This window comes from Bubalus bubalis, chromosome 6, assembly GCF_019923935.1.
Source record: "Bubalus bubalis isolate 160015118507 breed Murrah chromosome 6, NDDB_SH_1, whole genome shotgun sequence".
NCBI classification, from domain to species: domain Eukaryota; kingdom Metazoa; phylum Chordata; class Mammalia; order Artiodactyla; family Bovidae; genus Bubalus; species Bubalus bubalis.
In genome coordinates, this window is record NC_059162.1 from 106,364,420 (window position 1) to 106,390,745 (window position 26,326).

Consider the following 26,326-nt stretch of genomic DNA (forward strand, 5'->3'; position numbering starts at 1 on the left):
CATGAGCTCAAAGCTCCCCACAAAAGAGAGGCCTGTCTTTTATCCAACATGGTTTTGTTAAAAGAGGTTACACAGAAAAGGCCTCTTGTACACTCAGTTGCAACTAAATGATGGGGTAGCAAACCCTAGGCCTAAGTCAATCCTTCTGCTGCCTCCGCTGCCTCTTCCCTGGCCACAGGCACCACACCCAAGAGGCAGGATATGTCTAGACAGTTCTGTGAAAAAATATGGTTCAGGTCACTTTGCCCATGAAGTCAGGAGTTGATATCGCCTCTGGTGTTTCTCAGTGTCCTTGTTAGGCTATTATCACAACTCTCTGCGGTCTTTAGGGGGCTGGGGTGTAAAGGGAGAAGACCTAAGCTGCATGATCCTTGATGCTTCCTCCAGGCCCTTCAGCAGAGCTGAGTCTTTCATGTGAACACTTGTATAATTACAACCTCTGTGCACTTGACCCTCACACCCTCAAGTCACACGCACCTCCACAGTCTGCTTGGCGGGGTGGTTCTCAAGGGACAGTAGCTCGGCTGTATCTTGTAGAGACCGAAACACGTCCTGTTTCTCCTCTAGTTCCATTGTCAGCTCCTGAAAATTGAATTCAGCTTTATTCAATAGGTGCTATTAGGAAGGAGTAGAAATAAAAAAAAGGGCTGTGTTCCCTACCCTACTTTACAGGAGCCTGCAACCCAGGCTTCGTGCCAAAATGAGATGCATGAACAGTATGTGCCAGAGGATTTCAGAGAAGAGCAAAAATGCTGGAATCACTGGAGAATGACTCACAACAGATACGGGACCTGAGCCAGATGTGAGTAAGCAGGGGAACACAGGAGAGGCTGAAGGCAAGACAGGAGGGAACGAGGCTGGAGGGGAGAGTTCGTGTCCATGCCCACTGACACAGCGCCTGACCCACACAGCTGACTGGTGGGCTCGAGGTTCTGTTAACACTTTAGGCCCCACTTTAGAGGCCAGCTCTTCTGTGCCGCTGGGTATCGATCCCTGCTATCAGATTTGACCTTTTCTCCCCGATGCTCTCTGAGCACTTTCCTTATGTCTCTATCATAGCCTAAGTTTCGTTCTTATAGATTATTTACTGTATTACAGTATCGTTTCTCCTTTACTTGAGAAGAATCATACTTCAGAGAATTCAGAATTTATAAGAAGCCAAGAATACACCTCAGTTAAACAATATTAAGCCTTGTACTACATTCGCTTGCTAAATGTTACTTAGCCTTTTACACAACCCTTTGAAGTGTCCCTATTATCCCATTTTACAGAGGTCCAGGGAGAGTAAATGACTTACCAAGGTCACAGAGCTAACAAGCAGAGGAATAAGAATTTCACTTAAGGTCTATCTCATTCCAAAGTCTATAACCTTGACCACAAAGTTAAATTGCTTATAAAATGATTCAATTTGCAGACTGCTGCTCTTGTCACCCAAGACACTGTCTTTCTAACTACATTCCAAATAAATTCATTCTAGAGCTTGATTTCCCCTCTCTCCATATACACTTTCTCACAGGAACAGATATATTAAGCAGGGTCCCTATTCTATTTAGCAAAATGCAAATCCCGAAACCCAGGCTCTCAGACCAGCCCCTCTGGCTCCTTCCGCTGCTGTTCCCAAATATGATGGGTCTGTTGTGCTAGACTCACAGAGAAGTAATTTTTCTTGGCCGAGATATTGGGATTGTTGTCACTCCAGTCATATGCTAGTTCCTCCTCCTCCTTCTCATTCAACCAGATCAACTCAGCTGTAGCTCTCGAGACAAATTTATGCAGGCTCTGAAGGTGCCTCATCCGGAAGCTAGAAGTTTCCTAGACAAAGGAAGGATTACAAGGTTAGATGTCAGCCTTTCATCTATAGAATATAGCACATTTGACATCAAAGCAAAGAATAGCTGAGGAAATGAATTTAGCTTTGCTTTTTAAATCTCTGGGTGTTTCTCCTCAGTTTTAAATTTAGTACTAGTTTGGTACAGGACTCCCGTGTCAATCCTAGCTGGAAGTGAGAACATGCCAGGCCTGTGTGGGGCTTCGTGGATAAAGAATGATCCTGGGCCGGTCTTACTCTGTACAATCTTGAATACAAGAATGAAGACCAAACAGAAAAGGGGTCCCTGTCCTGTCCATCTCAAACTTTGAGTTTTGATGGCCACTGCTTTGGTGAAGCATAATAACTATGATAAGCTCTACTTCAAACTTTCTGGGGCGGTGGTTTCTAACCCAGGAAGAAAACTGAGAAAAATGTGATGATACATATGAACAACTGCACAGGAAACAATATAACCTAATAAATAGAAAACCAAAACGGGCCCAAACCAAGAGCCTTCTGAATTAGGGAACCACATGCTCCACGAACAGAACAAAACAGAGTTACTCAAAACTCACCTTCAATTTACAATACTGTGTCTCCAGCTTTCCAAGGGTTTCAACATAACTGGTATGGAAATTTTGGGACATTTTTCCCTGATAAGAAAAGAATGAGATAAAAACATATTAGAGAAAAAGTAAACTATATCTATGGTATGATTTCAACTATATAAATATTACGTCTGCACACAGACAGAGATTAGTCACTCTGAGAGTCAGCAATTTGGACGGGGCATCTCTGGCTGAGATTTGACAGCTCAGAGCAGCACTGAGTGTGGACAAGCCTAGCAGAGGAAGACGCCTCACAGACCTCATGGTCTTCTGCTTCCAGCGATTCTGGGAGGTTTCTAAGCAAAACTATGCCTGCTGACTCCTCAAACTAGTTAGATGCTTTGTGGAAGAGGAGACTTAAAATTTAAAATGGGAGAACACAGAAGAGTGAGGGAGAGGAGAGATCGAAGAAACAGTTTTGCTTACCAGTTCTCTACTGCAGGTAGATGGGCAGTGGAAAGAGCATACATTTTTGGATCCAAGGGCCTGAGTTTGGAAACTGCATTCGCTACTTACTAATTTTGACCTTAGCTTTCAGTATCACTATTCTTTTCGGTAAAAAGGGGTTTGTGAAAAACACCTTTCCCACAAAGTTATTTCAAAAAAGCAAGAGATACTTCATGTACAAAAGGGACTTGTTGTCAAGTTTCATGTACGAGACAGCTACACTGTATACTGCTCCATCGCACAGCCACCCCGGCTGCCCGTAACGGATTCCAAATGCCTCCCACCTCATACAGCCTGGCTTCTTTGACACTTGAGCCCAGTTCTTCCACACTGGCATGGATGTGCTGCTGTGTTTCCAGCTGCAGCTCCACACTAGGCAGGTCATTGCCCCACTCTGCTCGTTCCAGTTTCATCTGGGAAAAAAGAAATTATGAATATAATTTTATGAATATAATTTATTGCTAAGTTGGCAGAAAATGAAAACTGTCAGCATCAGTTTGGACAATGTGGCTGTGGAGAGGGGACTGGCAAAAAGGACATCTAAACCATCTCCATCTTGGCCTCTTACAGGCAAGTACGTTATGACGTACCCTCAAGGAGCTGGAGGATAAACCCCATCCCTAGAAGCAGCAATGGCAGCCCTTTGCTGCTGCATGATGGGAATACATCCCTGAATTTACCAACAAGAAAGGTGTCCCCATAAGCTGAAAGGCTTAACTTTACAGTTTAGGCATTTCCCTTTACGGAGTCTCTTCATTTCACAATCAGAATGGAGATAAGAAATAAATATCCATAAATACTAAGCTCCATTCATGTCATTAACTATTGGCTAATGGAAGGTAATTGTAAAAGAGTTTGTCTTTGAGTTTATTTGTTGGTACAGGGGGAATCTGTCATCAGAAGATGGGAAGAATTTCATAGAAAACAAAAGGGTTAGAGGGTAAGAGGACAGTGTTGAACTTGAACCATTACCCTAGAATACATGTGAATACTGCCCCTTAGAACTGTGTCTTGCTTACACTTCAGAGCTGATACAAAAACAACAGTGAGGCAGCAGCTCCTCTGCAATGAGGGAATTTGAGAAGAGCTAACTGGGGTTTACAGACTTGGCAACTTCTCCTACCAGCTCCCACGGAGAGCACAGTCAGCTGAAGGGAAGAGCTCCATGAAGGGCTTCAAATTAGAAAAGCCTATGCATTTAAGCCTTCCCTGGTGGCTCAGACAGTAAAGCATCTACCTACAATGCAGGAAACCCAGGTTCAATCCCTGGGTCATTCCTCATCCCCTGGAGAAGGAAATGGCAACCCACTCCAGTATTCTTGCCTGGAAAATCCCATGGACAGAGGAGCCTGGTAGGCTACAGTCCATGGGTCACAAAGAGTCAGACACGACTGAGTGACTTCACTTTCACTTTCATGCATTTAAGATGGGATTTTGATGATTTGAACTATCTTATTCTTTCAAAATTTAATAGAGAAGGGGGCTTGGGAGCTAGGCAGCAACGATAATTAAGGGAATCTATACAAGGGACCCTGCTTATTTAACTTATATGCAGAGTACACCATGAGAAACGCTGGACTGGAAGAAACACAAGCTGGAATCAAGATTGCCGGGAGAAATATCAATAACCTCAGATATGCAGATGACACCACCCCTATGGCAGAAAGTGAAGAGGAACTAAAAAGCCTCTTGATGAAAGTGAAAGAGGAGAGTGAAAAAGTTGGCTTAAAGCTCAACATTCAGAAAACGAAGATCATGGCATCCGGTCCCATCACTTCATGGGAAATAGATGGGGAAACAGTGGAAATAGTGTCAGACTTTATTTTTTGGGCTCCAAAATCACTGCATATGGTGATTGCAGCCATGAAATTAAAAGACGCTTACTCCTTGGAAGGAAAGTTATGACCAACCTAGATAGCATATTCAAAAGCAGAGACGTTACTTTGCCAACAAACGTCCATCTAGTCAAGGCTATGGTTTTTCCAGTGGTCATGTATGGATATGAGAGTTGCACTGTGAAGGAAGCTAAGCGCTGAAGAATTAATGCTTTTGAACTGTGGTGTTGGAGAAGACTCTTGAGAGTCCCTTGGACTGCAAGGAGATCCAACCAGTCCATTCTAAAGGAGATCAGTCCTGGGTGTTCTTTGGAAGGAATGATGCTAAAGCTGAAACTCCAGTACTTTGGCCACCTCATGCAAAGAGTTGACTCATTGGAAAAGACTCAGATGCTGGGAGGGATTGGGGGCAGGAGCAGAAGGGAATGACAGAGGATGAGATGGCTGGATGGCATCACCAACTCGATGGACGTGAGTCTGAGTGAATTCCGGGAGTTGGTGATGGACAGGGAGGCCTGGCGTGCTGCGATTCGTGGGGTCGCAAAGAGTCGGACATGACCGAGCGACTGAACTGAACTGATACAAGGGACACAGAGCAACCCGACCCTCTTAGATAATTGCTGAGTTCAAGGAACCTCAGTGTGCTGCATAAGTATTTGGAATGTACACCCACCTGCATTTCTTCTACCCAAGACAGTAGTTCATACACAAATCGAAGATTTCCTTCATCTTCAGAGGAGGAAATAGACACAAGTTCGGCCCGAGTCATAGGCTTTCGGAACCAGGAGGTAGAAGAAGAATGGGTTACTTTGGTCAAGGGTTCTGCTTTCAGATGAGTAGTGGTTAAAGTAGAGGGTGGAACCAATTCAAGGGAAGTGAAGTGGCCCTTCCGGTACAAGTTCGTGCACTCTAGACGCAACGTGACCAGCTCATCCTGCAGACGCATGACCCTGAGATGGAAGAAGAGAAAGAAGACATTAAATTTATAATGTGCTTTTTAAGATAAAGATTTCCCTATACATTTGACAAGGATGAGGTAAAAATATAGATGAGATCATCTTAGGGAAACTGTTTTTTAAAAAGAAAAAGTGTTCTGTGAATGCAAGGTGGTGTTATGTACATCTTCGTGGTTCAGAGTCATCTTTGAGGCAAGTGCCAAGTTACAGTGCTACCTGGAGGGAAGCAAATCAAAACCAGCGTTTACAACTCCTGGATGATGCAACAGAATAAACCATGAACTAAGAGGTCAAAAGGTGTAGCTCTTGGTCTCAGGTGTGTCCACAGATCCTCATCCCCTCCATGTGTGTGGGGTTCCTCCTCTATGAAAATTTACATTGAATCGCTCTAGCAGTTCTACAGCAGATGTGGTACCACAGTGCTGCAGGTCCCTCTGAAATATGTGGGGATGTTATAAGATGCCATACACAAACATTAGGGAATCCTTCAGGTATTTAGTGGGCAGGGCCTCAAATAAAGGAAACCTGCTTCTACCATGAGAATTTTCCTGCCTCAAATACCTGTAGCATCCCTAATGAGACACTGATCTCTAACGTCCAGGCTGTAAGATTCAGTGCCTGACTCTTAATATCTGAGAACCAGTAGTGATCAGGCCCTCTGTTTGAGTACCACGTTGCTCACCTAAAAGCCAGCTCTTCTAGCTGGTAGTAGTTCTCATCTCGTAGGATTTGGAGATCCACCTGCAGCTGTCTGATGAGACCTTCACACTCCTGAATGTACATGATGACATCTGACTCGCACTGCACTGGCTGCCCTGACTCCAGGTGAGCAGCATCCTGAGAGAGAAAGGGAGAGTGAGAGGGGGATAGCTCCCTCTGCTCTCACCCACTTGGACCCAGGGAGCCAAGGGGTCCACTGCAATTCCAAGACAAACGAAGCTGGATCCCTCAACTGTTGACGTTAACCATTACAGCACAGGATGAAGAGTAGAAAACATGTGACATGAACATGTGAGATGAAACAGTCAGACTTACAGCCTGCAGTGTATTTTTAGCTAGTGTCAGTTTTTCTTCACAGTTCAAAGCACCATTCTGGATTTTGTTTGCAATCTGTAGCAGCAATTCCAGCCTAAAATAATAAGGTGAAAACCAGAGTCAAGGGCAGAGCTCAAAGCGGCCCAGTAAGTCATGCCAGATCCCCTCCAGACTCTGGACCTACCTCTCTACAGCTGGCCGAAGTGATTTCTCTCGCTCCAGCATCTCAATGATGAGTTTTCCCCACTCTTCTTCCACATCATTAGGGTGATAACCTTGAGGCAGTTTAATTCGGCCAAATTCAATCCATACCTAAAAAAAAAAAAAGAGAGAGATACTCTTTTAGTCCAAAAACACAGCCATGCCCTCAGGCCCCAGTTTTAATTTATGCCTCGTCCATCACTTCCTGCTTCTTTGCCCAGCCATTCAGCAATTTTCCCCACTGTCTAATAAGAGATGACAAGTGAATATTTTAGCAGTACTTCACCTTCAGGTGAGAACAAAAAAAATCACCTCTAAAACAGGGACCACTTGCTTGAAATCCCTCCATTTCTTACACATTTTCCATAAATCCTCCTGTCCTCCCTAACCCCACTGTGGAAATGCCCGTCTCCGCAACTTCAAATTCTCTAGGAATCAAAATGTGAAGGGAAACCTCTTTTCTTTCTTTCTATCTGAGAGAAAGAATTAGTCTTCCCCTGAGAAATAGGAAAACATCCATAAAACTCCAGATTTCTGAATGAATGTGTGCCACTTTCCAATAGGCCCTTTGAAAAACAGTGACGGCAGAAACTTCCTCTTTACTGTAAACTCTCAGGAGCAGCCTGAGAGTTACGCTTGATTTGTCACTCTGAGAATATTGCTATTAACGAAGGTTTGGAAGACGATGCAGGGAACAAAGTAACAAAGGGCCTGCCAGCAAACCCCCGGTCTCAGCAAAGAATAAGCTTCCTTACCTCTAATAATTTATATAGTTCCTCGATTCTTCCTTTTTCTCTCTCCTTGGCCAGAATTTCTGTTTCTTTGAAGTGTATGTATTGATTATAAAGTGCCTACAAAATTAATATTTGGTGAATGAACACAAACATTCCAGTTTTCATACCATCTCACCCAGAAGCCAGCAGCAACAAGCTTTGAGACTTACTCCCCAGAGTGAATTTATGAAAAATGATTTAAGTCCATAACTTTACCTTTAGTTCAACAGGGTTCTGGGGAAAGGATTTATCTGACATCAGTATTGTGTGCTGTTTGATCCAGGGAATGAGGGAGTCCACTCGGCTTTGGTATTCTTGCCACCTGGCGTCCACTTCCTATTGCCAAAAGGGAAACACCACACATGCCCTGATTAGCAGTGTGCAAGCCAAGCTCAGGAGAAAGTATCTCAGGCCACCCCAAACCACGTAAAGCCCTTTCCTTTAATTACTGACACAGACACAGCCGCTCAGTTTAACAGAGTCCCAGTTTCAAAGCTCCTCAAGGACTCTCAAGATGGGATTCAATTTCCTGACACCTAGAATAGCCTATGCTGGACGCTACAAAATTAGCGCTATCTACATTCATTCCCATGGACCAAGGACAACAGCCATGTATAAAGACGATGTGGATTCAGTCTGCTCTGTACAAAAGTGCCCTGTACACACTGAGTGCTGTAGAAACATAGTCTAATCAATACACTCCACCCAAAGCAATCACAGCCAGAAGGTATTTTAGGAAAATGTTCTTTTACCGTAGCACTGATCCCTTCTCCACCCTCGGGGACTTTAGGGAAGGCATCATAAATTGAAGACACATAAGTGATTACAGACTTCTCATCTGGAGATGGCACATCCACATCTGAGAGACAAAGGGCAAGAAATCTGTTAGAACAACGGAACCCACTGGGGAAGAAATAATGAATGTATGTCAAACACCGGAATTCCAGTCAGCTCTCACCTTCTGCATCCAGTAACCGGGTGACCCCTAGTCTTTCCGCTACTTCGAATGCCTGTTCCAGATTCTCTCGGTTGCTCTGGATCTGTACCCTCTCCATATCTACCAGATCAGGTCTGCAAAAGTCCACCAAGACATATGAAATGCCCCTAGCTACAAGCACATGGGAATTCATACAAAGAAACCCTCTTAAAAGTACTCAAAACTGAAAAATACTGGATGAGTTAGAGAGAAAGCAAGGGGTTTAGAGGAGCACTAGTTACCTTGTTAATCACATTCCAGGAACCCAGGGCTCCCTAATTCTAAACTTATAGGATAGTAGGTTTGCTGGATTTCAAGGGCAAGGTATCAATTTTCCCAATGCATGGTTATGACCACTAGGAGTACAATAATCTTGATTTTTGTCATTCAAAATTCCTATTTTCCTCACCCACTCCAAGCAAGTTCCCACTTCTTAGTTATAACAATAACTAATTGTTATTTCCTCCAAGTGAATCACACTGACCCTGGAGGCCTGCATGGCCCACTCCTCATCCATGACTCTGCTCCAACATCCTCATCAGAGAGGCCACAGCTGACCACCCTGCCCAAAACACCACAACCCCCATCACTCTCTTCCCTCCACTGCCCTCACCCCTGTAAGACAGCATACACTTATGTGTTTATCGCCTATTTTCCCCATTGAAAAGTAAGCTCTATGAGGGGAAGAATTTAGCTGCTTTCTTCACTGCTATATGAGCCCAGTGCTTAGAAGAGCAGGAGTTCAGTACATATTCCTTTTTTAAATAAAAAAAAAATGAATCAGAGCCTGGATTGTCAGCTGAGAGGAAATGTGGCATTACAGCTAATTACAAGAAAGAGATGAGAAGCAGCCTCTCCAGGCCCCCAAGGCGCCGCTGTATTTACCTGTATCGGTGAATAAGCGCATTGAACATCTTCCCATCACTCCAGCAGGAGGAAAAGTTGGTGCATTTGATTCCTGTGTAACCAGCTGTCACCTTCTGGGTCCACAGGAGCAGCTTCTCCTTAGCTGACATGTCCCCTGATTCTCCACTAATGTAGATGTCAGAGATCTGTCAAAAGATAGGACATGAAGTAATTTAAGATAAATAAGATGGAGCCTTTTAACCTTCTCTTCATACATGATGACTCTTAGAAGGAGATCCAAGGCTGGTATCACTTCAGATGAAAACTCCCAACATATACTCATTCTGTCTGGTAGTCAAAGAAATGCAAATTAAAGCTATGAGAGGTCATTTTTTTCACCTGTCAAATTAGGAGAGTTTTTATTTTTTAATGATACTGGTCAGCATTGGAGAGAATATCTAAAATTGGGTATTCTCATGATATTGCCACTAGTGGGAGTATAAAGGGCATAAGTTGCCTCTGGAGGGCAGTTTTTAAATAAGTCTTAAAATAGACATATATTTGATAGAAAGTTATCAGAGAAATGTGCAAAAAAATTTATACACAAATGTTTATCAAGACCGAAAGAAAAGATAACAATGAAAAACAAACAACTGGGACTACATGAAACTAAAAGACAGCAAGGGAGACAGCAAAGGGGACCATCAACAAAATGAAGAGGCAACCTATAGGATGGAAGAAAGCATTCATAAATCCTATACCCGATAAAAGATTAATCTATAAAACATGAACCCACAGAATTTCATAGCAAAGAACCAAACAACCCAATTTAAAACTGGACAGAAGATCCGACTGGACATTTCTCTAAAGAAAACATACAAAAGGTGCATGAAAAGGTAGTCAACAGCACTGCTCACTAGGGAAACGCAAAGTAACACCACAATGAGCTCTCACCCCACACCTACTAGAATGGCGGTCATCAGAAACAAGGAAACAAGTGTTCAAACAAGGTAACAAGTGTGGGTGAAAATGTGCTGCAAAGGGAATCCTGTGCGCTCATGGTGGGAATATAAATTGGTACAATCATTCTGTAAAACAGTATAGTGGTTCAAAACAGAACTGCCCTATGATCCAGCAATCTTACTTCTGGGTATAAATCCAGTGAAAGTCAAAGTCACTCAGTCGTATCTGACTCTTTGCGACCCCATGGACTATACAGTCCATGGAATTCTCCAGGCCAGAATATTTGGAGTGGGTAGCCTTTCCCTTCTCCAGGGGATCTTCCCAACACAGGGATTGAACCCAGGTCTCCCTCATTGCAGGCAGATTCTTTACCTTCTGAGCCATCAGGGAAGCCCAAGAATACCGGAGTGGGTAGCCTATCCCTTCTCCAGTGGATCTTCCCGAACCAGGAATCGAACCAGGGTCTCCTGCATTGCAGGCAAATTCTTTAAAACTGAGCTATCAGGGAAGTCAGGGATGCATCCAAGGGAAATGAAAACAGGATATTGAAGAGGTTATCAGCATTCCCGTGTTTACTGCAACATTATTCACAATAGCCAAGACAGGGGAACAACCTAAGTGTTCCTCAACAGACAGATGGATAAAGATGTGTTATATACAATAAAATATTATTCAGGTACAAAAAAGGAAACCTGCCATTTGTGACAACATGGAGAAACTTGAAGGTATTATGTTAAGCAAAATAAGCCAAAGACAAATATTGCATGATGTCACTTTAAATGTGGAATCTAAAAAAAAATATATCAAAGCCATAGAAACAGAAAGTATAGCACAGTGGTTGCCTGTGGGGTGGGAGAAATAGGAAGAGGATAGAAAAAGGGTACAAACCTTTAGCTGTAAGCTGAATTTAAGGCCTGAGGATCTAATGTGAAACACAGGTGTCTACAGGGGAAAATACTGTATTGTATAACTGAAATTTGAAAAGTGAATAGAACTTAAATGTTCTCTCTCACACACACACACACACACAAATGTGAGGTGATGGATGTTAGTTAACTAGATGGTGGGAAACCTTTCTCAATATACACATACAGGCACATAAGCACACACTGCAGGTTTGGTTCCAGGCCACAGCAATAGAGGAGATATCAATCACAGTAAAGTGAGTCACACGCATTTTTGGTTCCAGGTATACATAAAAGTTATGTTTATACTATATTACATGCACAATAGCATATGTCTGAAAAAACAATTAAATTGTTTTTTACACCTTAATTTAAAAAATACTTTATTGCTAAAAAACGCTATGATCTGAGCTTTCAGCAAAATGTAATCTTTTTGCTAATGAAGGGTTTGAAATATAAGAATCAACAAAATGTGGAACAGAGACACGAGGTAAGCAAATGTTATTGGAAAAATGATACCAGCAGTCTTGCTCACTGCATGGCCGCCACAAACCTTCAGTTTGTAAAAAAAAAAAAAAAAAAAAAACAGTATTTGTAAAGCACAACATTTGTCTGAATATGAAATCACCATGATGTACACTGTAAATATGTCACAGTTTTGTCGATTATACTTCAATAAGGCTGAAATTTTTTCAAATGCTTATCAAAATATGATAAATATTTTACAGCAAAATGTTACAAAGAGCTCAAACTCTAATGAGGAATTGATTGGTCACAAATTACAACACATACACAAGGCAGAATTCTTTATAGCACTTAAAAAGGTATGCTTTAGTTTAAAAAAAAAAGTAGTAATTGACGAGGAAAAAGTAAATTAATGAGATGAAGTAAAGTAAAATAAAAAATGTGTTGTCAAATAAACTGGTTGCCTTTGCTAAGTCTTCCTCCCGAGTAAAAAGACTCAGATATTTTTACCATATAAAGTTTGCTGATTTTATTACCAATACAAAAATCCTACTTATGGGGAAAAAAAGTATGCTTTCGAAAATGTTAGTGACAGGAAAATAAACCACCATATTTTGTAAAAAGAAAAAGAAGGGGGCTTCCCTGTTGGTCTAGAGGTTAAGACACTGAGCTCCCAATGCAGGGGGCATGGGTTTGATCCCTGGTCAGGGAACCAAGATCCTGCATGCCACATGGTGCGACCAATAAACTAAAGAAAAAAATTTTTAAGACTAAAAAACAAAAAAGAAAAATACAAACAAAATAATAAATAATAATAGTGATTTTACATTAAAAATATATAGTTAAGTAACAGTCATATATATGCATAATGTGATAGATACATGTATGTATATGTATATACACCAAATTAGTAATCATAGTTCTATCTAAGTGATAGCATTATAGATGATTTTTATATTTCCCAAGTTTTCTACATTATGTATATTTTTATATTTAGGAGAAAAGTTATTTTAAGAAACCTCCAAAATCTAGCACAGGACCTACTTTAGAGATGGCAGTCTTGAGAGAGGAGAAAAGTACATGCCTTTGATTCCACACAGGCCTAGGTCTGAATCTCAATTTCACCAACTGTAAATAGGACCTCGGTTTATGACATCTGTAAAGTGGGAATCACACCTATTACCTTTTTAGGATTATACAGTGATGTACCTAGCCCAAACAAACGGCTAAATTCAACAAATAAGTGTTCCCTCTCTCTTCCTTGAATAAATGGGGGTCTTCCTTCAGTTATTGCTGGCCTAACTCCCACAGCACTGATAATCTATATCATCACTTAAATGTTATCTTGTATCACTGGCTATTATTTAATATGTTTTTATTATCTAATATACGCTTCCCTGGTAGCTCAGCTGATAAAGAAACCATCTGCAATGCGGGAGACCTAGGTTCAATCCCTGGGTTGGGCGGATCCCCTGGAGGAGGACATGGTAACCCATTCCAATATCCTTGTCTCGAGAATCCCCATGGACAGAGGAGCCTGGTGGGCTACAGTCCATGGGGTCTCAAAGAGTCAGACACGACTGAGTGACTAAGCACAGCACATTATCTAATATCTCCCTGAGAGCAGGCTTCCCGAGGTGCAGATACTACATCTGAACTATCAGAACGACTGAAAATCACAGCAGCCGCTAGGAAGGAGAGCTCCCTAACACAGAATATGTCCCAGCAGAAGCCTGGATACTGTGGAAGAAATAACCTCCAGATCTGAGACTCAGTGATCAGGGCTGTTCCGTATTATCACCCATTGCACCTAGTGTTGTGCTAATCATATAATGGACAAATTAAAGTGTCTTAATTAATAATCATTTGGTTAATAAACAATGTGTATATGAGTCACTCAGTCATGTCCGACTCTTTGAGATGCCACGGACTGTAGCCAGCCAGACTCCTCTGTCCATGGGCTTTCTCTGGGTAAGAATACCAGAGTGGGTTGCCATATCCTTCTCCAGGGGATCTTTCTGTCCCAGGAATCAAATCTGGGTTTCCTGCATTGCAGGCAGATTCTTTACCATCTGAGCCATCAGGGAAGCCCAGTAATAAACAATAAAAATAAACAAATAAAATATATTTGGGGATAAGACCTGCCTAGCATCATGAGACACATTACTTTTTTGACAGCAAACTTACTTAGCAAATAATGTATAGTGTATCATCAAACAAGCTAAGGACCCAATAATGGATCATGTTGCCCAAGCCATCATCCTGAGAGTCCAGTGTAAACAGCCTCTCACCAGTGCCATTTCCCTGCCAGTGCTCCTCCACAACATTCCTGTTTATTTCAACAGCTAAATGACACCCCCTCTGACATAGCCCAGTTCTTCCACTGTAGTGTTTCACATACACATCAAAGCAAAATATTGCTGGGAACAGGAAATAGATTTGTTGATATGAAAAGGGACAGAATTTGAATAAGCAAAATGAAATGTGAGTATCTGGGTTCTTGACCCTAAAAAGCAATTCCAGTTAGTCAACTGATACTGTATATCCACAATATCACAGTCAGTATCTCTGATGGCATCTCCTGTCTGACAATCACTATCTTTGTATATTGTATTGGAAACAGTTCAATGAACAGCTGTACTTCAGATTTTCCACACAGCTATAATGAGACAGGGAAATGTTTAGATCCCTCAGGGAAAGGAAAAATACCCTGTTTGGATTAGGGCCTTCCTAGATTGCGAGCTGGATGAGAAAAATGGGATTATCATCGTAATCATCTCAGTGATTAAATTTGGCTTTTGTCCATCTCTTCATGTGTTGCTCACATGTGATTGCAGTGCTGTCCTCTGAGCTATGTAGAAGCTTTTACCTTCATCTCCCAAATGAAGAATTCTAGCTTCAGAGCCAGGGAGCTTTCTCCCTCATCTGGATGTTTAAAAGGAACATTTGGGAAAAGGGGACAGCCTCGTTACCACCTCAGAGACTAAGCTCATCTACCTGAATTCTCTTTCAACACACACTTCCCACAGCTTGATTAATTCCTTCTCTGAAGCATGTCTAGCAACTGAATATGCTCCTAACAAGACAGTAAAGAATCTGCCTGCGATGTGGGAGACCTGGGTTTGATCCCTGGGTCATGAAGATCCCCTGGAGAAGGAAATGGCAACCTTTTCCAGTTTTCTTACCTGGAAAATTCCATGGACAGAGAAGCCTGGCGTGCTACAGTCCATGGGGTTGCAAAGAGCTGGACATGACTGAGAGACTAACACACACGCAAATCAACAAGAATTTACTGAACAGCATCTCATCTGTGCTTCACACTATGGCAGACACCATACGTCAGGAGGAGGGAGAAGAACAAAAAAAGTCAAACACCATGTACTCATTCTGCTGTGACTTCTTGAGCAAAGATTATGTCCTAGGAGCTGTGTTCAAGTTCTTGGTATCTCAAGACAAAAGCACAACCTTGGGCCTCAAGCTCAAACAATTTAGTACGGAAGACGACGCCAAGCCGAGAGATCAATGCTGTGACAGAGGTAAGCAAGTAACGCAAACCAGCAGCACCAAGGAGCTTGACAGAGGCGACAAGACAACATCTTCGCTGAAATTTAAGATCTGAGTAGAAGTTAGCCAGATGAAAAAGGGGAAACTGAAAACCAGACATGCTTGCTCTGAAAGAACTCAGTTGAGACATGCCATATCTCTGGCTAAAATAAGCCTACTCCAAACAGTAGGCAGTCCCAAATCTCCCCAAATGACAATAGACAGATGGAAGAGAGAACTGGAGAAAGGAAAGCTCTGTGGCCCCATGAATATATAAACTTTTAGAAACTTATTTACACATATACTCATATTTAAAATAACCCACTTATTTACAAAACAGAAACAGATTCACAGACATAGGAAACAAACTTACAGTTATCAAAGCGGAAGGAGGGGACAAATTAGGAGCTTGGGATTAGCAGATACAAGCAACTGTATACAAAATAGACAAACAAGGTTCTACCATATAACATAAGGAACTATATTTAATATTTTGTAATAAACCATAATGGAAAAGAAAGTAAAAAAAGAAGATATATATGAGTCACTTTACTATATACCAGAAACCAACACAACAATGTAAATGAACTACATTCAAGTTTAAAAATGAGCAGCATTTCTAATGCATCTAGTATTCATGCTTATTTTTACCTTTACATTTCATAAAATCATGTTATTCAGAGTCTTCACAGGCATCCTTACACAGTCTTATTCATACATAAAGGTACTTCAAAAAATAATAAAGCTACTATTTGGGTGCATTTTCAAGAAAACATCATCTACATTCCTTTCTAAGATTTCTGAGATACAGCAGCACTTGTCTGAATCCACGCTGTCCTTGTAAATTTCATCCCCAGCCACAAGAATGCAATTGTGTAATAGTGTTTTTTTCCCATTCATTCTATTGCTATTTATGATTTCCATAATGTGATCACTTGCTGTGTGTGTGTTCTTTTATAAGTGATGTGGGTGATGTTTTGAAAATTTTCAGGACGTCCCTCATGGTCCAGTGGTTAAGATTCCACTCCCACTGCAGGAGGTGCTATTTGATCCCTGATTGGGGAACTAAGATCCCATGCACTGTGCAGCATGGCTAAAAAAAAAAATGCTTTTAATTTTAAAAAATAAAGTTTTTAAAAATATGATTAAACACAATTGCTACATTAAACACTTCAACTTAGGTTATATTCTCAAGAACAATAGCTAAAACTTTCTTAGATTTTCGGTTACTCTTTTCTTCTTTGTGGCCATGTGGCTTGCAAGATCTTAGTTTCCCAACCAGGGATCAAAACCAGGCCCCCTGATTGGAAGCACAGAGTCCTAATCACTGGACTGCCAGAGAATTTCCTCAGTTACTCTTTTTGTTGAACCAATTTTGTTAGTTGATCTCTACAAAAACTGGTATCCAATGAATTAGCAGATTCATTAATCCTTTTTCATGAACTGACTATAATTTCACTGGGAGCCCAATAACAAGAAAGACTTTATTTTAAAAAATCCAATACAAAGAGAATCCGCCCCCCTCTTTTTTTGAAGGCTAAATTTGAAGGAAAAAACTTTACCTTGTATTTAGGCATATGTGGTAAAATCACGGGAAAGAGTTTCACATAATTTAAGGCCCCAAAACGGAGAAGGCAATGGCACCCCACTCCAGTACTCTTGCCTGGAAAATCCCATGGATGGAGGAACCTGGTAGGCTGCAGTCCATGGAGATGCTAAGGGTCGGACACGACTGAGCAAGTTCACTTTGACTTTTCACTTTCATGCATTGGAGAAGGAAATGGCAACCCACTCCAGTGTTCTTGCCTGGGGAATCCCCGGGACCGGGGAGCCTGGTGGGCTGCCGTCTATGGGGTTGCACAGAGTCGGACACGACTGAAGCGACTTAGCAGCAGCAGCAGCAAGGCCCCAAAAGAGGAACAATAATATAGTAAATATAGACTTCCCTGTTGGTCAGTGGTTAAAATGCCACACTCCCAATGTAGGGGACCTGGGTTCAATCCCTGGTCAGGGAACTAGATCCCAGATGCTGCAACTAAGAGTCCACATGCTATATCTAAAGATCCTGTATGCTGCAATGAATAATGAAGATCCCACGTGCCGTAATGCCTGTGTACATGCTAAGTCGCTTCAGTCATGTCCAACTCTTTGTGACCCCGTGGACTATAGCCTGCCAGGCTCCTCTGTCCATGGGATTCTCCAGGCAAGAATACTGGAGTGAGTGGGTTCCATTTCCTTCTCCACATGTGCTGCACTGCTGCTGCTAAGTTGCTCCAGTCGTGTCCGACTCTGTGCGACCCCAGAGACGGCAGCCCACCAGGCTCCCCCGTCCCTGGGATTCTCCAGGCAAGAACACTGGAGTGGGTTGCCATTTCCTTCTCCAATGCATGGAAGTGAAAAGTCAAAGTGAAGTAGCTCAGTCGTGTCCGACTCTTAGCGACCTCATGGACTGCAGCCTACCAGGCTCCTCAGTCCATGGGATTTTCCAGGCAAGAGTACTGGAGTGGGGTGCCATTGCCTTCTCTGTGTGCTGCACTAAGACCCAGCAAATAAATAAATATTTCTTTTAAAAAATATAGTAAATAGTAATATTCAATAGAAGTTCTCAGCATAATTAATAATTAGTATGGGCTAGAGTACTGAAGAAGGAAATGGCAACCCACTCCAGTATTCTGGCCTGGAGAATTCCATGGACTGTATAGACCATGGGGTCGCAAAGAGTGGGACACGACTGAGTGACTTATACTTCACTTCAGAGTGATAAAAATACTTCTTAAAGAAATGTGATTTAAATGCATCCTTGAAGGATGTTATAGAAACAAACAAACAAAAAAAAATGAAGAAAAGAATTCTATGTAGAACGTAGATACAAACAAAGATTAGAAGCTGGAACAGAAATAGTGGTAGACGGTTAAGAGGTCGACCTGTTAAGACATGAAAGTTCTACTTGGGAATTATTACAGGAGAAAAGATTAGACAGATTATGGAGGGGTTGGAATACCAGGCTGAGGAATGTGAACTTTATAAGTCTATGTAAGTCTCAGGGAATGAACTAGATGTAATGAGCTAATAATAATACTTGATTCATGTGCCAATGGCACCCCACTCCAGTACTCTTGCCTGGAAAATCCCATGGACGGAGAAGCCTGGTGGGCTGCAGTCCATGGGGTCGAGAAGAGTTGGACACGAGTCAGCGACTTCACTTTGACTTTTCACTTTCATGCATTGGAGAAGGAAATGGCAACCCACTCCAGTGTTCTTGCCTGGAGAATCCCAGGGACGGGGGAGCCTGATTGGCTGCCGTCTATGGGGTTGCACGGAGTCGGACACGACTGAAGCGACTTAGCAGCAGCAGCAGCAGCAGCATGAGTCTTGAAGTTTCTAGCTGACTTTATCCCACTACAGTGAAGGCATCAGACTTTGAAAACTTTTCATTCAAGAAACAGGTGAGGGTACAAGGTAGTAATTCATTACAAATGCCTCGCTAGGGAGATCTTATGGCAGCTGTGTTTATTACCAATGGGAGAATTAGGTAAAGATCACGTGAGCTCTCCTTTCAATATTCAAATTCAGAGTCATGGAAGACTTTTCAGGGACTATAATTAGAATGGAAATCCTAGATCACAGAATATGGGCATTTTTTAATTCTCCTAAATATCACCAAACTACTGTCCAAATAACAACACCAATTTATACTTCTATCAACAAGGCTGTAAAGTGTTTTTTCCATCATTCTGCATCTTTGCCTACACTATGCATTTTCAAACTTTTTATTTTCTGCCAGTCTCATGGGTATAAAATAGCATTCTGTTGTTATTTTGAGTTTTATATCTTTGAATACTAGTGAGAAAGAATCCTGTGTATGAGGCATTTGGGTTTTTTCTTCTTCTTCTTTTTGTGAATTGCTTACTCCTGGGTTTCCCCTATTTTTTCTACTAGCATGTTTACCTTTTTCTTATTTATTTATAGAAATTATTTAAATAACATCAATAACTGATGACTGAGTAACTAACAGTTTCACTTTCATTGTGTTTTACTTGCATTAACTCTTACAATTCTCACAACAACCCTGAAAAGTATATACTATTCTTATCCTCAGTTTACAAATAAGGAAGTTGTGCCACAGAGATATTCAGTAACTTGCCCTGAGGTACACTGCTAGTAAGTAGTGGCGCTAGAATTCAAACTCAGCCAACCTGGCTCCATACTCTTAACCGCCTCACTTACACTACACTTCAAATATTCTGGACATTAGTCTTTTTTCATCATATGCACTACATAATGTGTGTGTGTGTGTGCATGCGTGCGTGCTCAGTCGTGTCCAACACTTTGCAACTCCATGGACTGTAGCCTGCCAGGCTTCTCTATCCATGGAATTTTTCAGGTAAGAATACTGGAGTGGGTTGTCATTTACTTCTCCAGGGGATTTTCCAGACCCAGGGATTGAACCCACATCTCTTGAATCTCCTGCATTGGCAGGCAGGTTCTTTACCAGCTGAGCCACCAGGGAAGCTCCATGCACTGTATAATAATTCCACCATTATTTTTCCTAACAGTAGAGAAGAAAAACAAAACTAAGAAATGGTTCTTTGAAAAGATTAATAAAATTGGCAAGACTTCAGCTAGATTCACCAAGAAAAACAGTACACAAATAAAATCAGAAATGAAAGAGATGTTACAACTGATGCCATAGAAATACAAAGGATTTTAAGAAACTACTATGAAAAATTATACACCAACAAGTTGGACAACCTAGAAGATATGGATGAATTCCTAGAAATATACAACCTAACAAGACTGAATCAAGATGAAATGAAAAATCTGAACAGACTGATTAATATTAAGGAGAATGAATCAGTAATCAAAAATCTCTCAACAAACAAAAGTCCAGGACAGCTTCAATGATAGACTCTATCAAACATTCAAAGAAGAATTAACACCAATACTTAAATTTCTTTCAAAAATAGAAGAGGTGGGAACTCCTCTAAACTCATTTTATGAGGCTAGCATTACCTTGCTAACAAAACTAGACAAAAGCAACACAAGAAAAGAAAATTACAGGCTAACATCCCTGACGAAGAGATCCAAAAATCCTCAAAATAGTATTAGCAAATCAAATTCAACAATACATTAAAAGGATCCTATACCATGATCAAGTAGGATTTATTCCAGGTATGCAAGGATAGTTCAACATCCATAAATCAGTCAATGTTATATACCACACATTAACAAAAGAACAAAAGTCATATCATCTCAACAGATGCATAAAAATCACTTGACAAAATTCAACATTTATGATAAAAATTCTCAACAAAGCAGGTATAGAGGAAAGGTATTTCACTATAATGTTAGCCAGAGCTAACATTATACTTGACGATGAAAAGATGAAAGCCCTTCCTCTAAGATCAGGAACAAGACAAGGATGTCTACTCTCACCACTTTATTCAACATAATGCTGAAAGTCCTAGCCAGAGCTATTAGGCAAGGAAAAGAAATAAAAGGCATCCAAATTGGAAAGGAAGACATCAAAGTGCCACAATTTGCAGATGACAGGATATTATATATAGAAAACCCTAAGGACTCCTAAAGACATCAAAAACTATTGGAATAAACAAATTCAGTAATTTGCAGAATACAAAATCAATATATAAAAATCTGTTGCATTTTTATACACTAGTAACAATCAGAAAGAGAATTAAGAAAACAATCCCATTTACAACTGTATCAAAAAGAATAAAATATCTAGGAATAAATTCAACCAAGAAGGTGAAAGACCTGTATATTGAAAACTGTAAGACATAAATGAAATAAATTTCAACACAAATAAATGGAAAGAAATTCTGTGCTCACAAACTGTAAGAATCAATACTGTTAGAATGTCCATACTACTCAAAGCAACTTACAAATTCAAAACAATCTCTATAAAAATTCCAATGGCATTTTTCAATTAGAACAAATAATCCTAAAATGTGTATGGAAATGCACACACACACACACACACACACACACACACACACACTGATTAACCAAAGCAATCTGGAGAAAAGAACAAAGCTGGAGGCATCATGCTCCCCAATTTCCAACAAAACTACAAAGATGTAATAATTAAAACAGTATGGTATTTGGCATAAAAATAGACACATAGATAAATGAAACAGAAGATAAAACCCAGAAACAAACCCATGCATATGCAGTCAATTAATTTACAAAAAAAGGAGCCAAAAATGCACAATGGTTAAAGGAGAGTCTCTTCAATAAATGGTGTTGGGAAAACGACAGCCACACACCAAAGAATAAAATTCAACCATTATCTTACACCATATCTCCAAATTAACTCAAAGTGGATTAAAGACGACCATGAGACCTAAAATCATAAAACTCCTAGAGAAGGTCATCCCTTATATGTGGACTCTAAAAAGAAATGGTACAGATGAATTTACAAAACAGAGACTCACAGACTTAGAGAACAAACTTAAGGTTGCTTGTGGGAAGGAACAGTTAGGCAGTTTGGGATGGACATGTTTACTCTGCTGCTATTTAAAATGGATAACCAACAGGGACCCACTGTATGGCACATGCAGCTCTGCTCAATACTGTGTGACAGAACGCATGGCAGGGGGGTCTGGGGGAGAATGGATACCTGTACACATACAGTCGAGTCCCTTCCCTGTCCGCCTGAAACTATTACAACATTGCTCATCGGCTATACCCCAATACAAAATAAGAAGTTTAAAAAAAGAAAAAGGAAAGAAAGAAAGCAAGCAGCAAGCTCCTTGACGTAGATTTGGGCAATCATGTATTTAATCTGATGCCAAAAGCAAATCAACAACACACATAAAACATCAACAACAGACACACAAAAAGCTTCTACACAGCAAAGGAAACCACCAACAAAATGAAAAGGCAACCCATTGAATGGGAGGAAATATTTGCTAATCATACATCTGATAAGAAGTTAACATCCAAAATGCATAAAGAATTTACACAACTCAACAGCAAAAACATAAGCAATCCCATTTAAAAATGGGCAGATCAGAATACACATTTTTTTCCAAAGAAGTCACACGGATGGTCAACAGGTGTATCAAAAGATGCTCAACATCACTTCTGGTACTTATCCAAAGAAAATGAAAATAATAACTTGAAAAAATACATGGACCTTCACTGCAGCTTTATTTACAATAACTAAGATTTGGAAACAACTGAAATGTCCATCAATGGATGAACAGATAAAGGAATTGTGGCAGATATACTCAATGGAATATCACTCAGCCATTAAAAAGAATGAAATCCTGTCATTTGCAACATCATCTTTGGATCTCGAGGGTATTATGCTAAGTGAAATAAATCAGACAGAGAAAGACAATACTGTATAATCCTCCTTACACATGGAAAGCTTTAAAAAAAGAAAAAAGGTTTATAGATACAGAGAAGAAATTGGTGATTCCCAGAGGTGTGTGGGATGATATTTTTTTTTAAAAGATAATAAACTCATTACATGTTAATATAAATAACATAATTTGACAAAAATAATTTTCCAAAATAAATTAGTGAAAAGGACAGTGAAAAAAAAAATCAAAACTCAGAAAAAAATGTTCCATTTGAATTGGAAAATACCAAATATATATAAAAAAAGAATGATATTGTAAATTCCTATGTACCAATCACCCAGTTCCAACCATATCAACTCATAGCTAATCTTGCTTCATCTACACTCCACCCACTTCACTCCTCCCCTATTATCATAAAGCAAATTCCACACTCTCATTTCCTCTAAAACCACTTCAGTATGTGTCTCTAAAGATTCTTTTTTTTTTTTTTAACATAGCCACAACACCATTGTTATACCTGAAAAATAATGATTATTCTTTGGTAGTATTTTTAATTAAGTAAAACTTTTTAAAAGAAAAAAAATTCCTTTCTTAAATAAAGGCCTAACTATAACTTTAACTGCTACATTCCTCCAATAGTATCATCTGGTTAATTTTGCTTTTTTCTTGTAATACAAAGCCAGTATTAGTAAAAACAACTTTCCCTATAATTAAAGAGGAGAGATGTGAAAAGGATACTTATAACTGAAAAGGCTTAGCCCAGAAAATAATATACCAACTGATTTCTTTCTCATCATGTCTAGCCCCAGTGTTTTCTGACTATTCACCCGAAATCTAAGGGTTTGTGGCAAGGGCAATGGTATTTGGCCAAATTCTTCATTTGACAGAATCCACTAACCATGGCCAGGAGACTGGTGGTGGAGCCAAGAGAGAAAAGAAAGGGATTTTCAACAATTTTCCTTGTTCCATTAAGCCAGGTATTACAGCTATCGATGGCAGCTGGGAGCAGGGAGTCCTCCTGAGAGATGGACTGGACCAGCGAAGGCCTTTGTCTGACATCAAAGTACAACTGCTGTTAACTCGATCCCACCCAGCTCCAAATCCAAGTCTACTTATCATTCTGAAAACCATTTTTGTCCCCTGGCTGCTGTCATCGTATTTCCATTGTTAACTGTTTCCTGTCAAGAGAAGAATCAGCTCTACCAGGTGAACAGAAAAGCAGACCATTTGTCTTCTATTACCCAAAGCCGGCACTCAGCAGGAATCAGAATCAGTTCCCATTTCTCTCCGTCCTGAAAAGAAACAAACCCGCTGCCAAGTTTCTGTGCCGGCACAGTCTGGCCCCTCTCCCATCACCATGCCCTGGGGCATCAACAGGAGAGGCAATGTGGCCTGAGTTATGTCAAGGGCAGACACCACTCCGGAGCACAAAGTTTGCTGTTTCCCACCCTGACATGTTAAAGACAAAACAAAACAAGAACCAACCAACAAACAAAAAATCAACTCTGTTGGAGTGCCTGCTGTTCCCTCTTTAGGAAGGAGCTGGTGTGTGACCAGCAGCAGCTGCTCTCCTGACCCCTGCATCCTCCCAGGGACCTCACATTCCAGTCAGACGCTCTCACCCTGAGGCTCAACCTGCATTTCCCAGGAGATCTGCAGTGTCAGAACACGCTCCCCTGCCTCTCTGGCTGTCGCTGTCCCCAGGCCTTGTGAGCAGCCTACCAGGCAGGGCACAGCTCCCTGAAGATAAGACCTTCAGAGACCAAGGAGGGTTTCAGGCCCCTGTCAACTTAAGGACCTTCATCCTTAAGGGATAAGGGACACTTATCTTGAGAAGTCACTTCTTATCTGTCATACAGGATGGTCATACAGTTTGTGGTCCCTGCATCACCAGATGGACACAGAACCTCAAAGACGTGTCAGACTTCTGAGCTGACTCCAGGTCACCTGGTTTTTCTTCCTAGGCCCTAACTGTGTAGTCTGGTCGTGTCTGCTCTCGGGGAAGCTGGGACAGGATGTAGAGCTTCACTGCCCAGAAAGCACCACACACCAATACGATTCTCATACTGAACAGCCCAAGAACCAAACTGCTGTTGATTTGGTCAAACTATAGACCATGGTCCAGAGGTTTCTTCTACCAATCTCTTCTTGGAGGCTCCTCACAGAGTTGTCCAGAGCCTTCCTGCTCCAAAAGTACCACAGTCACCTACGGGACATTATCTTGAACTGACTTCCACTAAATGTGAGCTCCTTCACATTTTATATTCCAAACTTTCTGAAAACCTCACTCTTAATTCTAAGCATGTATCCTAAATCATCACGATGCCTCTACAACTTCAGGAATATCAAAAGAGTGATCCGTTCAGCCACTGGTTCTGCTGCAATTACTCTACATCCGTTCTGCACCAAGGTAAAAGCTGACTTTGACGTTCCCTCTTATCCAATGAAACTCAGATACACCCCACCCCAGCAGCCTCACTGCCTCCCTCCCCACCTTAATACACACACACACACACACACACACATTTTTATATGAAAAGCCCAAGGATGCCTCTTGCCCAACCATGTAATAAATATTTTTCAATGACCATTTTTTCCTCCAACTGTTCTCCAACTGTTTCCTCCAACTGTCCAAACTCTATAATAACAAAGGGCACTGAAATGGGCCTATCCATGGGGGAAATTCATCACCCAAACAGGCATTTTAATCACAGGTCACCTTAAATTTGCATCTCTCCCCAGCGTCCTGCTGTTGGTGAGAAGCAGGGCAGCAGTAGGTGGGACCCTGTCTGCTCTGGAGGCACCTGGGCAGCTGACCACAGCCCAACATGGAAAATGCCCTGCTCCATCTTCTACCTCCGGCCCCCTAAAGTTTTTTTCTTCTGCTGCAGAGACCGATATGCCAACAAAAGTTCTTCAGTCACTGATGATTATAACTTCAGCCACCTACACATTCACCCCATATGTGCCAGACCAAACCCTGTACCACCTGGGGTTTTCCCTCCTCTCGTGTTCAGAGCTCTTAAATTCTCACCTGCTCCTTGACTCCTAACAACATTCACAGCACCCACCACCTATCACTACCACCACCTCCACTTACGTCTGAATACGTATCTCACAAACAAAAACATGTTAGGGACATAAACAAGTCTGATCAGAAAACAGACTGTTTCTAGCCTTGAACCTTCAGACTGCTCTAAGCCTCTCTACCTGGCCCCTCAAGCTCTGGACTAATCTCCAGATAAATCTATGTCCCTCTCCTCCAGTGCTGGAATTAGGAACCAGTGGAGGACTAGCCGCTTCCCCTCGGGAATGGGTGTTGTCATTAGCAGCGTCCCCTCAGGGGAAAGATTACATCAGCTCCAGGAAGGACACCATTCTCCAGGGAGAAGAGCAGTCACACTCACACCGAAGACAGGGCCTCCCCCTGACCCCTTCCACCTCACTTCAAAGAGTCAGCCAGCCTCCCCGTCACCTCGCTGTACACTACAACTTCCTACAGCAGGGAAGCTGATAAACAGACCTGCTGAGAGTGAAGTATTACCTAGCCCTGCACCTTGAGAGATAACCCCACCAGATAGCTGGAGCAATTATGCGGCATGATTACCCAGTCAGGGAGTCCCCAGAGACAA

General features: G+C 41.3%; 1 protein-coding gene across 20 annotated transcripts in view; it reads right to left on the reverse strand.

The window, feature by feature from the left end:
• The window catches only part of MACF1 (microtubule actin crosslinking factor 1), a 338,009-nt gene that overhangs the window by 152,060 nt on the left and 159,623 nt on the right, over positions 1–26,326 (reverse strand). For all 20 annotated transcript variants that reach the window (XM_006077541.4, XM_044945229.2, XM_044945221.2 and 17 more), the window contains 13 exons: positions 9,527–9,693; positions 8,624–8,736; positions 8,418–8,524; positions 7,882–8,001; positions 7,648–7,743; positions 6,876–7,003; positions 6,692–6,785; positions 6,339–6,493; positions 5,374–5,650; positions 3,150–3,278; positions 2,386–2,463; positions 1,651–1,812; positions 478–582 (listed from right to left, as the gene is read on the reverse strand). In XM_006077541.4, coding sequence (XP_006077603.4) covers positions 478–582; positions 1,651–1,812; positions 2,386–2,463; positions 3,150–3,278; positions 5,374–5,650; positions 6,339–6,493; positions 6,692–6,785; positions 6,876–7,003; positions 7,648–7,743; positions 7,882–8,001; positions 8,418–8,524; positions 8,624–8,736; positions 9,527–9,693 — 1,731 coding nt within the window. The remainder of the gene's footprint in view (positions 1–477; positions 583–1,650; positions 1,813–2,385; positions 2,464–3,149; positions 3,279–5,373; positions 5,651–6,338; positions 6,494–6,691; positions 6,786–6,875; positions 7,004–7,647; positions 7,744–7,881; positions 8,002–8,417; positions 8,525–8,623; positions 8,737–9,526; positions 9,694–26,326) is intronic.